General features: G+C 46.1%; 1 protein-coding gene across 1 annotated transcript; it reads left to right on the top strand.

The window, feature by feature from the left end:
- Positions 265–15,656, top strand: LOC8082628 (villin-2). Its single transcript, XM_002467792.2, has 24 exons — positions 265–557; positions 1,431–1,596; positions 1,692–1,791; positions 1,886–1,951; positions 2,049–2,285; positions 2,379–2,556; positions 2,654–2,786; positions 3,332–3,491; positions 3,566–3,722; positions 3,798–3,901; positions 3,992–4,150; positions 4,533–4,601; positions 4,688–4,756; positions 4,912–5,049; positions 5,447–5,575; positions 12,335–12,485; positions 12,612–12,622; positions 12,711–12,851; positions 12,938–13,063; positions 13,271–13,327; positions 13,409–13,510; positions 13,589–13,793; positions 14,196–14,389; positions 15,291–15,656. Exons 2-24 carry the CDS (start codon positions 1,541–1,543, stop codon positions 15,402–15,404), a joined length of 2,856 nt encoding a protein of 951 aa, XP_002467837.1. The 5' UTR covers positions 265–557; positions 1,431–1,540; the 3' UTR covers positions 15,405–15,656.

Below are 15,665 nucleotides of genomic sequence, written 5' to 3'. Positions count from 1 at the left end.
GACCGAATCTTGTCAGTCACCGGCGGCCGTACCGTACCTCTGCTGGCCGGGCGAGCAATGCTAATGCCACTACCACTAGCAGTAGCAGTAGCGCGGCCCTGGCCGGACACTCGTGGTGACGAACGCCGCAGGCAGCCAGTAGCAACGACGTCCGTTCTCCGTTGTCCCCTCTCGTACTCCGAGCTCGATCGCACCTTTTCCTAGCAGCCACCGACCATCCGTCCCTCCCCCGTCGCTGCCGCACCGCACGTATAGGGCGCAGGCAGATCGCCGCGCGCGCGCCCGTATAAATAGGGGGTCCATTTCTAAAATCAGGCAACCGCAAAAGCCGCGGCGTCGCGTAGTAGTAACATCCATCCATTCCACTTCCACCACCCCCATCGAATCCGCCCCATTCCTACGTCGCCTCGGAGACACACTGGGATCGATCGGTCGTCTCGTCCCCTTCCCGTCGCCGCTCGCCTGCCACCTTCCTCCCCTCTCTGGCTCGAGGCTACACCCCCCGCTCCGCTCCGCTTCCATCGATCGATCGGCGACCGGCGTTACACGTCTAGCAGGTACCCGCTCGATCGACGGCCTCCTCATATGATCCCACGGTTCTGCATTTCCTTTTTCCCTTTCCTCCCTCCCTTTGGGCCTTGTTTAGTTCCAAAAATTTTTGCAAAATCGACACTGTAGCACTTTCGTTTGTATTTATGAATTAATTAGACTCAAAAAATTCGTCTCGTCAATTTCGATCAAACTGTCTAATTAGTTTTTATTTTTGTTTATATTTAATACTCCATGCATGAGTTTAAAGATTCGATGTGATGGGGAATCTGAAAAATTTTGCAAAATTTTTTGGGAACTAAACAAGGCTTGTTTCGATCCCAGTTATTCTAAAAATCTCAAAGAGTAAACCAAATTTATATGATAACATGATACAAATTAAATATTCTAACTATATTTTTCATAGTATATTTACTTAATCTTATAAATTTTATAATTTTTTTTATAATTTTAGTTAAACTTAAAATATTTTGAGTCTCCAAATTTTTTAAAATGACTTATAATTAAAGATGAAGGGAGCAGGATCTAACGATCCCGCGGGTTGAATTGATCTGCCCTTGCCGTGGATGCGTACGTGACTGCGATGCGATCAGATCGGCCTTCAGTTAAGCTGTCTGTCTGCGGTCGGTGTTCGCTTGTTGGATCGATCGATCCATCGTTAGCGCTCCATCCGTGAGTGCTCGATCGGGGATGAATTTGGATGTGATGTGTGATAAAAATATAGGGAAAAAAAGACCAGCCAGGCATGCGTTTTGGTTTCCGTGATAACGTAAAACTGAGAGCAAATCTATTCTTTGCAAACATTACTTTGTATGCATTCTGTTTATATCTGAAACTTCTGGTGGTTTCTCTTGTCTCTAATGGTTTACATTTTCTTCTAGGTGCACTCTTGCATGCAGCACATGAGTTTCTAGTGTTCTATTGACTGTTGTCCATCGGGTGGTGGGAGCCTCTCTGTAGTGTCCAAGTAACATATATCCATCCCTGCACAATGTCGAATGCAAAAGTGGTGCTCGAGCCCGCATTTCAAGGAGCTGGCCATAAACCGTATCCTTACTGGGCGTGTTTTAGCTATTTTTCATTCAACGCAATGCTTCTGTATTCTCTTTATGTTGGGTATGCGCCCCTTAACTTAAACACAGAGGAACAGAAATATGGAGGATCGAGGATTTCAAGCCAGTCGCTTTGCCAAAATCAGATTATGGCAAATTCTACTGTGGAGATTCGTATATAGTTCTGCAGGTAAATGCTTTTAACCCTTCCTTTTTCCAGAGGCACCATTCTATTTCCCTACAGAAATTGTATTTTTAGTAATGCATCTGCCCCCTTTTTTTAGACCACCTGTAAAGGAGGTGCTTATATCTTTGACATCCATTTCTGGATCGGGAAAGATTCTAGCCAGGTAGATTTTAATTTCTGTACCACCACCTTAGATTTCTCTATGCTACAAATGACATTTCATATGCCCACTTCTCGAAATTGCTGTTGTTTTTACGCAGGATGAAGCTGGAACTGCCGCGATTAAGACGGTTGAACTTGACAGCATGCTTGGGGGTCGTGCGGTACAGCACAGGGAACCACAGTGCTACGAGTCTGATAAATTCCTTTCCTATTTTAAACCCTGCATCATACCCATGGAGGGTGGTTTTGCTTCTGGGTTTAAAAAGCCAGAGGTGGACAAGTTTGAAGTACGGCTATATATTTGCAAAGGGAAGAGAGCTATCAGAGTTAAAGAGGTGCATTAATTGGTGTTCCACCTCCTTGCTTCCTACAGTATATGTTTCATGAACTATTTAAGTCAATATCCTAATGATGACTTCTTTACTCAGGTTCCCTTTGCTCGTTCATCATTGAACCATGATGATGTCTTTATCTTGGATACTGAAAATAAAATATACCAATTCAACGGCGCAAACTCCAACATTCAAGAAAGAGCCAAGGCGTTGGAAGTGATCCAACATTTAAAGGAGAAATACCATGATGGAGTGTGTGCTGTTGCAATTGTTGGTGAGATGAGAATGATACAAATTTCATTTCATACATACATGTAAAAAAGTCAGCAAGTTCACACACACTTATATCTTTTTTTTTGCCTTAATAATAGATGATGGGAAACTGCAAGCAGAATCAGATTCGGGAGAATTCTGGGTCCTTTTTGGAGGTTTTGCGCCAATAGGGAAAAAAACAATAAGTGATGATGACGTTGTTCTTGAAACTACAGCACCAAAGCTTTTCAGGTATGTCCTTTTTATGAGTGTACAGTTAGTTATATTTGATCTTCTGATTTTAATTATCGACACTTGTTCTTAACACCTATGAGTGGCCTGGTTTTTACGTGGGCTCACCATACCTATTCAAGCATTCACACATTTATATTTTTCTGATTTTTTTAAAAGTTATGCATGGGTGACAGTCACCACTTGCAACTTTCTGATAAACACATTTTTTAATGCTAGAATCAAAATTAGCAATCCAATATGTTCTGCTGAATTCACAGCTCACTTCTACAGAAGTTCCTTTCCTGATTACAAATGAATTCTTTTCGGCAATTCAGTACGTATTAGTTAGTTGGTTTGAGAGTGCTTATAGGTCGTAGAACTTTACCATTGCGCAGCATACTTCGAGACTCTGCTTGGTTCACAAAGCCTATTACTTTATCTTCAGGTGTGACTGGCCTGTGTATGTGTGCTATATTGTTCACCTCACTAATCTTCAGCTGCTCTTCTTTATTTTTTAATAATCGAGTAGTTTTATTGTATGCTGTTAATTGTTATGTTTGCAGTATCACTAACGGTCAACTGAAGTTAGAAGACACTGCACTTACAAAATCAGTTCTGGAGAACACCAAATGCTTTTTACTTGACTGTGGGGCTGAGCTATTTGTGTGGGTTGGTCGGGTAACACAGGTAGAGGAGAGGAAAGCTGCCAGTGCGGCAGTTGAGGTAAAACTACAGCCCAACTTTATTGTTTGTTGCCTTGTTCAAAATATATCCTATCTAAAATTTACCTCCTGTAGAAATTCATTATTAAAGAAAATAGACCAAAGACAGCAAGAATAACTCAAGTTATTCAAGGTTATGAGAATCATACATTTAAGTCTAAGTTTGAGTCATGGCCAGTAAGTACCACAGCAGGGAGTGCCAGCACAGAGGAAGGCCGAGTGAAAGTTACAGGTACAATACTTATTTATTGGTATTTTAACAAATGACCTTTTGTCATTCACTGTTAACATCTATATGTTTTATCAGCAATGTTGAAGCAGAAAGGTGTCGATGTCAAAGGAATCACAAAAACTAGTGCACCAGTAAATGACGAAGTTCCTCCTTTGCTAGATGGCGGTGGAAAGCTTGAGGTTTCGCTGAACTTATTCACATTTTCCTACCAAGTACAATAGTGAATGCAGTGTAGAAATGAAATCACAAGCAAGCTGTGCATATTTCAGGTTTGGTGTGTTAATGGCAGTGTGAAGACTGCTCTTCCAAAGGAAGAACTTGGAAAATTCTACAGTGGAGACTGTTATGTTGTTCTCTACACTTATCATTCTGCTGACAAAAAAGAAGAGTTCTATCTAACTTATTGGATTGGGAAAAATAGTGTACAGGTAATTGTCATTTAAATATGTACATGCTTATAAGATGTAGTGCACTGAACTTTCTTGCTTTGCATCTTCCATGGACCCCCATTATTGGAATGCATATTTCTTATTTTGCTTGTCATGGTCAAATTGTGACACTGAAACCTTCTTATTAAGCTTATCTGTAAAGCTGTTTGTCATGAATTCTTCTCACATCAAAATAGAAGCTATTATTGCACACGTTTGTTTAAAATAATGATGGTCCTTACACATTTGTGTGTCCTATAATTAATATATGACTATATGAGCCTTGATGTACTTAACATATACAAGGGTTCATGGTGGACTCAGTGCCCATGCACTGTGCTGTGATATATCTATGAAGTTACTCTTTGTTTATTTTACATAGGAAGATCAAGAGGCGGTTTTTCAAATAGCTAATACAACTTGGAATTCTTTGAAAGGAAGACCTGTCCTGGTACTGTATTCATATTTTGAATTTTTTTTATTATGCATCAAATATTTCCTATGGATGAGTTCTGTATTTTATTTGTGTTATTGTAGGGTCGTATTTATCAAGGAAAAGAGCCACCACAATTTGTTGCTCTTTTCCAACCAATGGTTATTCTTAAGGTATGATGCTCACTGTGATTATGTCATGTATAGTGAGTTAATGATAAATGTGTGCTGGTCTACAAAGAACTCATATTGGAGCATTCGATAGAAATGAAAAATGTTTTGTAACATTACTCCAGAAATTACCAGAATGTATTTGTCAAATCATGCAGGGTGGTACTAGTTCTGGTTATAAGAAATTTGTAGAAGAGAAGGGTCTGAAAGATGAAACATATTGTGCTGATGGCGTTGCTCTCATTCGAATTTCTGGAACAGCAGTTCATAACAATAAAACACTTCAAGTTGATGCGGTATTTCTTACCTCTACCTGTTCTTAGAAATATATTGACTTCCATTCACATAAGCATCATGAACATCTTAAGTTAATGAGAAAAAGTAGGCAATAATACCTAAGCAATATCTGTCATGCCTATCATCCATTACCTATGGCGCATATTAAAAATGGGCCATAGCAATTTTATAAGTTAGGTTGATTTTACTAAGTCTCGAGCTCAAGAACTTTTGCTCTTATAGCATATCAAGTCTTATGCATCTATGGGTTTGCTCAAAATCCTAAGCTATGGGGAAATGAAGTATGGAACAAATGCTGGATGGAATCACTATGTTCTCATTATGGCCTGCACTTTAAATAACTTAAAAGAGTCCAACCTTTTGCTCCCTTGAACTAATTGTTATTTGACTTTCTAGGTCCCAACATCCTTGAGTTCCACGGATTGTTTTGTTTTGCAAACTAAAAACTCGATGTTTTTATGGAATGGAAATTCAAGTTCTTTTGAACAACAACAGTGGGCTGCTAAAGTTGCTGAATTTCTGAAGGTATGGAATAGTGAAACCAATTTTGATAATTCCTTTTCATGCATGATAACCTTGTTATGGGGCATCAGCTAGGGGGCCAGGGGCCCATAATATTAATTAGAGGGATTGGATCAATTGGAGATATGATTAGATTTTGGTCAATTAGAAACAGGACTGGATATGATTTGTTAGGATTTGATTGAGCCTTCCTAGGGGACCAATAATCCTCTCTACATAAAGGGAGATGTATCAAGGAAAGAAAGCAATGAACAAGAATTAATCCCAGATCCCCCAATACTCTAGTCTCCCTCCAATCCGACTTTGCCTAGCTATCTCCTAATGAGCTACTTTTATAACAACTCTCTTCCTATTTACTTGGTCATTTAGGATATTGTCACACCTCTGACTATATTTCTTCAAGTAGCATTGCCAAAAATTCTTAAATTACAGTGAAATCAATATATTTTGAATGTGAATGTAATTAACCATATCTATATTGATTGAATGCAATGTTTTAAATCGTGGGCTAAGATATTTAGCGGTGGGCTCCTTCAAAAGCTATAGCAGAATATAGCGAAATCTATTTCATTTAGCGATTTTATAGAAAACATGAAATTTTTAATTAATTACAATTATGCACGGAAACATTTAGCAAAGCAAAATTATATGAACATAAATAATTAAATACATGTACAGGCTCTAGGAGAGCATGCCTCCACATTTATTACTTAACATTGACCATATCAATTAACATACTTACGGTTGTGACTAACATCATATTCATTCAGTATTTAAGGATCAGTTGTTCAATGATTTATTAAATCAGTATCATGTAAATAACCTAATGGAGAGGCACATATTATAGTCTTTTAGACTAAGGTATGAATTTCTGCCTCGACCAGGATTAATGCTGCCAAAGATATTTCATGGCTAAAACAAATAGTGGTGTTTAGTATGTTAGCACCTGCACACAGGCACCAGGTAAGCAGACCCTGCTCACCTTCCCTCTTCCTCTCCCCTAACCCAAGGTAGAAGATGAGCCGAGCTCAGGCACACACTCACACACACGGTTTCAGTCTTGGCTGAAACCTGAACCCAGGAAATAAGTGGCACTTGAACTGCCTTTGCTTCATTGCATACATGGTATATATATACAAGCCTTGTACCAACTATAAGGTACACAAGGCATGGCTGGGTACAGCCCCATCTACTCCTAGTACACTGCATACATCATCCTCCTACCAAGTATGGCTGATGTATGGTTCTACCAACTACTGTACTAGAGTGGCCTATTGCCATACTCCTATGTGATCAAGGGCTAGCCTATTGCCTGCCTATGATCATTAACAGAACAAGAAAGGTTTAGCTGCAGATTATGTCTTACAGTTCTTCCCCTAATCCTGCTGCTAAGCCTTGACCTCATCCATGCCAATCATCTTCCTCAGCTCAACAAACCTGAGGCGTCCGAGGGACTTGGTGAGAATGTCAGCGAGTTGCCTGCCGGTGTCGACAAACTCGATGGTGATCTGTCCTCCATCAACGCAATCCCTGAGGAAATGGAACTTCACGTCGATGTGTTTGCTCCGGTCATGGAGCACCGGGTTCTTGGCAAGAGCAATGGCCGGCTGATTGTCCACCAGCAAAGCCGGCGGCTGAGACTCCTTCCCAGTGAGCTCCTTCAGCAGCCGCCGCAACCAGACCGCCTGACATGCCGCCGTAGCAGCAGCCACATATTCTGCCTCGCAGGTTGACAGTGCCACTGTCTTCTGCTTCAGTGATTGCCAGGCTACCGGCGCTGCTCCTAGGAAGACGAACACCCCGGAGGTGCTTTTCCGCCCATCCACATCACCCGCCATGTCTGCATCACTGAACACGGTGAGTCCTGGCTCACCGCCCTTTGCCCTGGGCGGCGCTTCGCTGAACACCTTCAGCCGAAGATCGCCGTGCTTGGGGAAGACGACACCGAGGTCCAAAGACCCCTGGATGTACCGCAGCAGTCGCTTGACCGCCGCCCAGTGGTCCTCCCTTGGATCCTCCATGAATCTGCTCACATACCCGACCGCGAACGCGATGTCCGGCCGGGTGTGAGTGAGCCAGCGCAGCCCACCAACGATGCTTCGGTATCGTGTGGCATCAACCTTCTTCGCCACACTTTGTTTGGAGAGCTTGATCCGCTCCTCCATCGGTGTTGCTGCAGCCCTGCAGTCGCCCATTCCAGCCCGCTCCAGCAGCTTCAGCGCGTAGGCGCGCTGCCCCAGCCTGACCGTGTCCTTCTCCTGCTTCACCTCGATGCCGAGGTAGTACGAGAGCGCGCCCAGATCGCTCATCTTGAATCGGGTCGCCATTTCCGCTTTGAATTTGGCGATGTCTTCCTCCCGCGCGCCAGTGACGATTAGATCGTCCACATACACACCGACGATGAGCTCCTCCTTCCCCCGTCGTCGTGTGTACAGGGCATGCTCCGTGGCGCACCGTGCGAAGCCGAGCTCCGCCATGGTGGCGTCGAGTTTGGCATTCCATGCCCGCGGGGCCTGCCGCAGACCATACAGCGCCTTCCGCAGCCGAAGCACCTTGCGCTCTTCCCCCTTCACCTGAAAGCCTGGCGCCTGCTTGACGTAAACCTCTTCCGCCAGCTCGCCGTTCAGGAAGGCCGACTTGACGTCGAGGTGATGGATGCCCCAATCCTTGGCTGCTGCGAGTGCCAGCAGCAATCTCACCGACTCCATGCGCGCCACCGGCGCAAACACCTCCTCGAAGTCGATGCCTTCGCGCTGCACAAAGCCACGGGCCACCAGCCGCGCCTTGTGCTTGACGATCGCGCCGTATTCGTCCTTCTTGACCTTGTACACCCACTTGAGGCCAATCGGCCGGCATCCCGCCGGCGGATCAACCAGCTCCCAGGTGTGGTTGTCTTCGATGGACCGCAGCTCCTCCAGCATGGCACGCCGCCAATTTGCGTCGCGTTCCGCCACGGCAAAGGATGAGGGTTCTTCTGCGCTCATCAGCAGAAGCTCAGGGTCGTCGTCGAGCAGCCGTGCTGCGACCCCAGGCACCTCTGCTTCCCCGATGATGCCCTCGATTCGGCGAAAACGGATCTCCTCGCCGTCGTGGTAAGCATCCACGAACTCGGTGTAGTCACTTGGTGGTGTGGCGAATTCGACGTCTCCGGCCGCTGGCGTTGCCGGCCCTGGCGAGGCAGGGGATCCCACCCCAGCCGCCGGGGAGTGGACTGGCGTTCCAGCTGTCGCTGGACTTGGTGGCTCCTCCACCTCTGGAGCTGCAGTGGCACCGGCTTCCCCGGTTGCTGGCCCTCCTGACCCTTCTTCCCTGCCGTGGATCGTCATTTGTTCCACGACAAAAGTGTCGCCAAGCCCACCACCTCCCTGCTCCTCCGCCTGGTCCCATTTCCATGCCGCCGCCTCGTCGAACACCACATCTCGAGATACCAGCACCTTTCCGCCGACCGGATCGTAGAGCCGATAGGCCTTTGATCCCTCCTCGTAGCCGAGGAACACCGCCTTGGTGCTCCTGTCTTCCAGCTTTGTAAGGCCTGGCTTGGTGGTCTTCACATGGCCGACACAACCAAACGTGCGTAGGAACGCGACGTTCGGCTTGCGTCCGTGCCAAGCCTCGAATGGAGTCTGCCCCTTCAACGCCTTGGTGGGGCAACGGTTCAGGATGAACACTGCTGTGCTCACGGCTTCTCCCCAGAACTCAGCCGGCATGTCCTTCGCCTTCAGCATAGATCGCGCCATGCCGATGATGGTCTGGTTCCGGCGCTCTACCACACCGTTCTGCTGCGGTGAGTAGGGGGCTGTGAGATGACGCCCTACTCCTTCCTCGGCGCAGTACGTGGTGAATTCAGCCGCCGTGAACTCGCCGCCGCGGTCAGTCCGAAGCACCTTCAGCTTCTTCCCGGACTCCATCTCCGTGCGTGCCTTGAAGTGCTTGATCGCCTCCGCCGCGTCGCTCTTGCTCGTCAGGAGCTGCAGCCACATGTACCGGCTGCAGTCATCCACGAGCAAGAGGAAGTACCTCCTCCCGCCGTGCGTCGCCGGCGTGATCGGCCCGCAAAGGTCCCCATGGACCAGCTCAAGCGGATCCGCCGCGCGGTACCTGGCGGTCTTCGGGAACGGCCGCCTCCTCTGCTTCCCTGCCAGGCAACTGTCGCACAGCTCGCTGACATGCTGGATCGCCGGCAGCCCTGTCACCATCTTCCCGAGACGGCCCAGCGCGTCGAAACTGAGGTGGCCGAACCGGCCATGCCACAGCCAGGGCTCCTCCTTGCACGACGCCGCCAAACACACGGGCTGCTCTACCTTCAAATCCAGAAGATAGAGTCGGTTACGGGAGCGCGATACCTTGGCGAGAAGACGCCGCTCCCTGTCCCTGATCCGCAACACCCCGTCGCGAATCAGGACCTCGCTGCCGCGTTCGTCCAACTGTCCCAGGCTGACGATGCTGGTGCGCAGCTGAGGGATGAAGTAGACATCCGTCAAGGCACGGTGCTCGCCGTTCCGGCACCGGAAGAGGACGGTGCCGCGGCCGCGAATCTGCACCTTTGAGCCATCCCCGAACTTCACGCTTCCGGTGGCTGACTCGTCGAGGTTGGAGAAGGCGGTGCGGCTCCCTGTCATGTGGTTGCTCGCACCTGAGTCGAGGTACCATCTCTGCTCCAGCTCCTCACCGTCCGCTCCAAGGAGGACGCGCGCGCGAGACTCGTCAAGCTCGACGGCCTGCGGCGCAGTCCCCTGCTCCGCCTCCGCCTTCCCTGCTTCGCCTTCCTGCAGCGCGCAATACTCCCCCATCAACAGAGCGCACTCGTCGTCGCTGTCGTCCCGAGCTAGGTGGGCCTCTTCCTTCTTCTCCGGCTTCTTCTCCGGGCATTCTCGTGCCCGGTGCCCCACCTTCCCGCAACGCCTGCAGGCGTTGGGGTCGGTGTTCTTCTTCTTCTTCTTCTTGTCCGCCGGCGGCTTCCCGCGCCCCTTGGCGCCATCACCGCCGCGGCTGGAGGAGCCTTCCCTGGTCCGGCGCTTGTCCTTCATGCGCGCGGTCCACTCCTCTTCCGTCAGTAGTAACTTGGCCTTCTCCTTCTCCGGTGCCGGCGTGATGCGGCTCTCTGCAACTCGCAGCCGCCCAGCCACGTCCTCCAGAGACAATGTGGAGATGTCCAACATCGTCTCGATGGACATGGCAAGCTGCGAATACTTGGCCGGGACGGTGCACAGCAGCTTGGTGACGAGGTCCTCGTCGTCCACCTTCTTCCCGTAGGTGGCCAGTTGCGTGGCCAGAGATTGAAGACGGAGAGTGTACTCTTCCACCGACTCTCCGGGCTTGAACTTGATGTCGTTGAGCTCCCTGCGGAGCTGCTGGATCCTGGCCCGCTTGGCTCGGTCCGAGCCGACACGCAGCGACTCCAGCATCTCCCAGGCCTGCTTCGCGGTGTCCTTGGCGCCCAGCGCCTCGTGGTACTCCGCCGGCGTCGAGGCCATGAGCGCCTCCATGACTCCCACCTGGGCGTCCTCGGTGCGATCATCTTCCTCAATCGCCCGCCACCACTTCCGCGCGCGCAGCTTCCACTTCATCTGTGTCGCCCACTCACCGTAGTTGGTGCGGGTGAGCATGGGCCAGGAGCTGCTGCCGCCGAACTCCTTCACCACGCGCACCTCCACCTGCGGTGGCGCCGGCTGGAGCTGACGCTCTGAGCCCTCCCCTCCACCGTTCCGAGCCGCACCGTCCGCCATCGCCGGTCGATGGACCTAGCACACGGCTTGTACGGCTTTGATACCAATTGTTAGCACCTGCACACAGGCACCAGGTAAGCAGACCCTGCTCACCTTCCCTCTTCCTCTCCCCTAACCCAAGGTAGAAGATGAGCCGAGCTCAGGCACACACTCACACACACGGTTTCAGTCTTGGCTGAAACCTGAACCCAGGAAATAAGTGGCACTTGAACTGCCTTTGCTTCATTGCATACATGGTATATATATACAAGCCTTGTACCAACTATAAGGTACACAAGGCATGGCTGGGTACAGCCCCATCTACTCCTAGTACACTGCATACATCATCCTCCTACCAAGTATGGCTGATGTATGGTTCTACCAACTACTGTACTAGAGTGGCCTATTGCCATACTCCTATGTGATCAAGGGCTAGCCTATTGCCTGCCTATGATCATTAACAGAACAAGAAAGGTTTAGCTGCAGATTATGTCTTACATAGTAGACCTAGAGCATCTTTAGCAGTGATAGCGGAACAATTAACAATATCGTAGTGATAGACCCTAGAAAATCTATAGTGGGCTATTTAGAACCTTGATTGCATGTGACAATCAAAATGATTAATGTATAATGAAAACATTTTTGAAGTTTGAATGCCTTAATTTTGGGCTGGAGGTAGTACCTCGTCATATTTTTCAAGTTTATTTGCAGTTTCGTGCTGCTTATCTATTAGAGTGTTATGTAAAGCTTATGGAAAACCTGTTTTGAGCAAAACAATTCTGAAAGACGATTTTGTTGAAAGCTGCTAACAGAATGATCTTTATGATAAAAATTCATCATGCTGGAAGGTAATAATTGTATGCACAAATACTGGTGTTTTCTCACTGCTGTCTAATTTAAGGTTTATTAATGATCCAACGAGGTTGGACAGAACTACGCTGATTGCTGAATCCTCCTCCCCCAGCAGCACTTGATTCTGATAAAATTGCAAGTAATTGACATGTCTTACCGTGGCCACTATTACTCACTTAAATTATCTGTACCCCTAATCCTACAGACCGGTGTTGCTGTCAAACATTGCAAGGAGGGCACTGAGAGCTCTATTTTCTGGTCTTCTATTGGTGGAAAGCAGAGTTATACAAGTAAAAGTGCTGCACCTGATGCTGTTATTAGAGAGCCTCATTTGTATACCTTCTCTCTTAGGAATGGTTAGTAGTAGTCAAACCTTCTATTCACAGTGTTTCTCAATCTGTTTTCTATGCTTTATAGTGACCCTAACGTTTAATTATCATTTTTTTTGCTTCAATCACGATAACATCATCACCATTTGTCAGGGAAGCTGGAGGTGTGTTGCTGTATTGATTTGATCCAAATTGGTCATGTTCCAATAATCTTGTTTTTTCAAAAAATTCTGAAAGCTCACTTGTACACAGGTTACTGAAGTTTTCAATTTTTCACAAGATGATTTGTTGACTGAAGATACGATGATACTTGATACACACGGTGAGGTTTTTGTTTGGATGGGTCAGTGTGTGGAGACAAAAGAAAAACAGAAAGCATTTGACATTGGTCAGGTAGGTACCAAGTTTAAGTGTTAACCTTTCTGTTTTTGGTTGGATCACTATCGTCCAACTCCTATAAACGATTGCTTCCCTCCCAGAAATACGTACAACATGCTGTGGCCTTTGAAGGTATTTCTCCTGATGTGCCTCTCTATAAAGTCAATGAAGGGAATGAACCTTGCTTCTTCAGGACATACTTCTCCTGGGATAACACACGATCCGTGGTATGCTCTTAGATGTTTACTTCTGTATTTCACAAGTTCAGCTTTTCGTTCTAACTATGTTCCATTTATTATCTATTTGTATGGGATTAGCTGATATTTTGAAGGTTTACCTTTTTTCACTTAATGGACTTTTTTCATATGTCCAATATTCGGCATACCTTTTTTCTTTGCTTGCGGTTAAGCTGATATGTGTCACTCTTGAAACAGATTCATGGAAACTCTTTTGAGAAGAAACTTTCAGTTCTTTTTGGAATGCGTTCAGAGGTAAGTTCACTTTTGCTATTCAATGAGTGATACGTGTTATTTTTCCTTTTTTCTGCTTCATGCCTTTTTAACTGCTTCCAGGGTGGAAATAAGGGCGCATCAGGTGATGGTGGGCCAACTCAAAGGGCATCAGCCTTGGCAGCTCTTTCATCTGCATTGAATACATCGTCGCAAGGAAAACAGGTACTGCTAATAATTTCCTTCCCTCCATCCTTCCCGATTTTTCTTATCTGCTAACCACCAAGTCCTGTGGGTTTTCAGTCAGACGAGAGGCCCACAAGCTCATCAGGTGACAGCGAGCATACTCAACGTGCTTCAGCAATGGCTGCCTTGTCCTCTTCCCTTAATACATCGTCAAAACCCCAAGGGTCTCAAAGAGCCGCTGCTGTTGCAGCACTGTCCAATGTTTTGACTGCAGAGGGATCTCACAGCCCTCGCCACAGTCGTAGGTCGTCTCCAACAGCAGGTTAGAGTTGCCAACCTAAATTTGATTTGAAGTTTCACCTTTTCTTTAGGAAGATAACAAAACTAGAAGCATGCCTCAAGATCCCACTGATATTGTTCCTGTGATGGTAGTAATTCTGGAAAATAATATTGGATATTTTTAGCACCGGCATGTTGCGTCACTTTGTTTTTGTAGAAATAGTCAAATTGCGTCCTTTTGGTTTTGCTCTGGAAGAGTAAAATGGATCTGGGATGTGTTTAAGTTCGTTAACTGTGTTTACTGGAGTTTTACTTGTCAATAATGAATAGGATTCGCTTAGTAACTGCAAGAAAGTAGATAAAGATGAACCCAGGAGAGTTCTGTGATTGTTTTTTTACACCTTAGCTTGATATTAAAGGTTGATGATACCTTCACTTGATGCAGATGCTGAGAAGACTGAATTAGCTCCAGCTTCTCCTCATCAGTTAGAAACAGGGTCTGAAGAAGTCAGAACAGAGCCTGATGTCTCACAGGAACAAACTGCTAACGAAAATGGAGGCCAGACGACCTTTAGCTATGAACGCTTGATATCAAAGTCCACTGACCCTGTTAGTGGGATAGACTACAAGCGCAGAGAGGTTTGTGATTCCCACTGCATCCTTGAAAAAAGTTCTCCCTCTTCTATTACCTCATTTCCTTGTGAAAGGGCTGAGTATTTGTTGTAACTATACATGAAACTTTGTGCGCATTTTACACCAATTTAGGAGGACTGGTGGATTTATTTATATTAGGAAGAAAATAGGCACCTAAGTTCGCCTCAACTAAAGCTCAGGCACTTAGCATTTACTTGAAAAATTATATTTACTGGATTGATTTTCCTCTCCCCATAAAACATGCTAGATAGAACATTTTTTCTTGTAAACATTTGTAGGCAAGCTTATTCACCATAAACAGTAAATAGGTAAGTTTTGGGAATTTATTATAACTTTGCTTCGTCCTATTTCGGAGGTAACTTCTAGTTACTAATATCTCAGACTTCCAATTTAGAAAATACCAGTCAGGATTGTCGGCGTTGTGCTGCAATTACTGTTAGTCATGAAGAACATGAGGTTTAAACTGTAAAAGGTTATTTGGAAAATAAACAAACTGACATAGAAAAGGAGAACAAATGAAATGGTAAAGATCTTATCAGTATCACAGCCAAGCCCATCTTTTTAGAACTCCAGAAAATGTATCCTTCTATGCTTTCAGTTTCATACATATTTATGATTTAACAATGCTCACAAAGATAACGATGCTCTTAGTAATTTGTAGGCCTAGTGCCGCAACCAGCAGTTATCTGCAACAGAAGCAGGAATAGTGACCATTTTTCTAATTGAAGTATTATGATTAATATAGGTTTATTACAAATGCAACTAAATTGATGACGTTTTTTAATCGTTTTCTCATTGGAATATCTATTACAATTTATTGTATGGCAGCCTCTTCTGCACCTCATGTTTATGGATTCCAAAGGCTAAGTTCACTTTTCTTCTGCAGACATATTTGGTGGACAGTGAATTTGAGACCGTGTTTGGTATGACCAGAGAGGAATTCTACGGTCAGCCAAGATGGAAGCAAGAGTTGCAGAAAAAGAAAGCCGATCTTTTCTGAAACACTGCTGGCTATGAATAAAGCCCTTCCGTTGCACAGAGTCACACATTCCTTTTTTCCTCTCCACAGGAGAGTCCACGCTGTCCAGCATTCTCATCATTTTCGTTCCACTGATGATCACCAGCAGCTTTATCCGTGACTTGTATAGGCTACCCTTTATCTGCACATGGTTTGGGCGCGTTATATAGGTCAATGAGCCATATTATTATTCCCTAGCCCCTCCATTATTCTGAGGTCGTTCTGGATGTTGTTGACCTCTCA

This window comes from Sorghum bicolor, chromosome 1 (assembly GCF_000003195.3).
Source record: "Sorghum bicolor cultivar BTx623 chromosome 1, Sorghum_bicolor_NCBIv3, whole genome shotgun sequence".
Taxonomy (NCBI): Eukaryota; Viridiplantae; Streptophyta; class Magnoliopsida; order Poales; family Poaceae; genus Sorghum; species Sorghum bicolor.
This window is presented reverse-complemented; position numbering and strand designations above follow the sequence as displayed.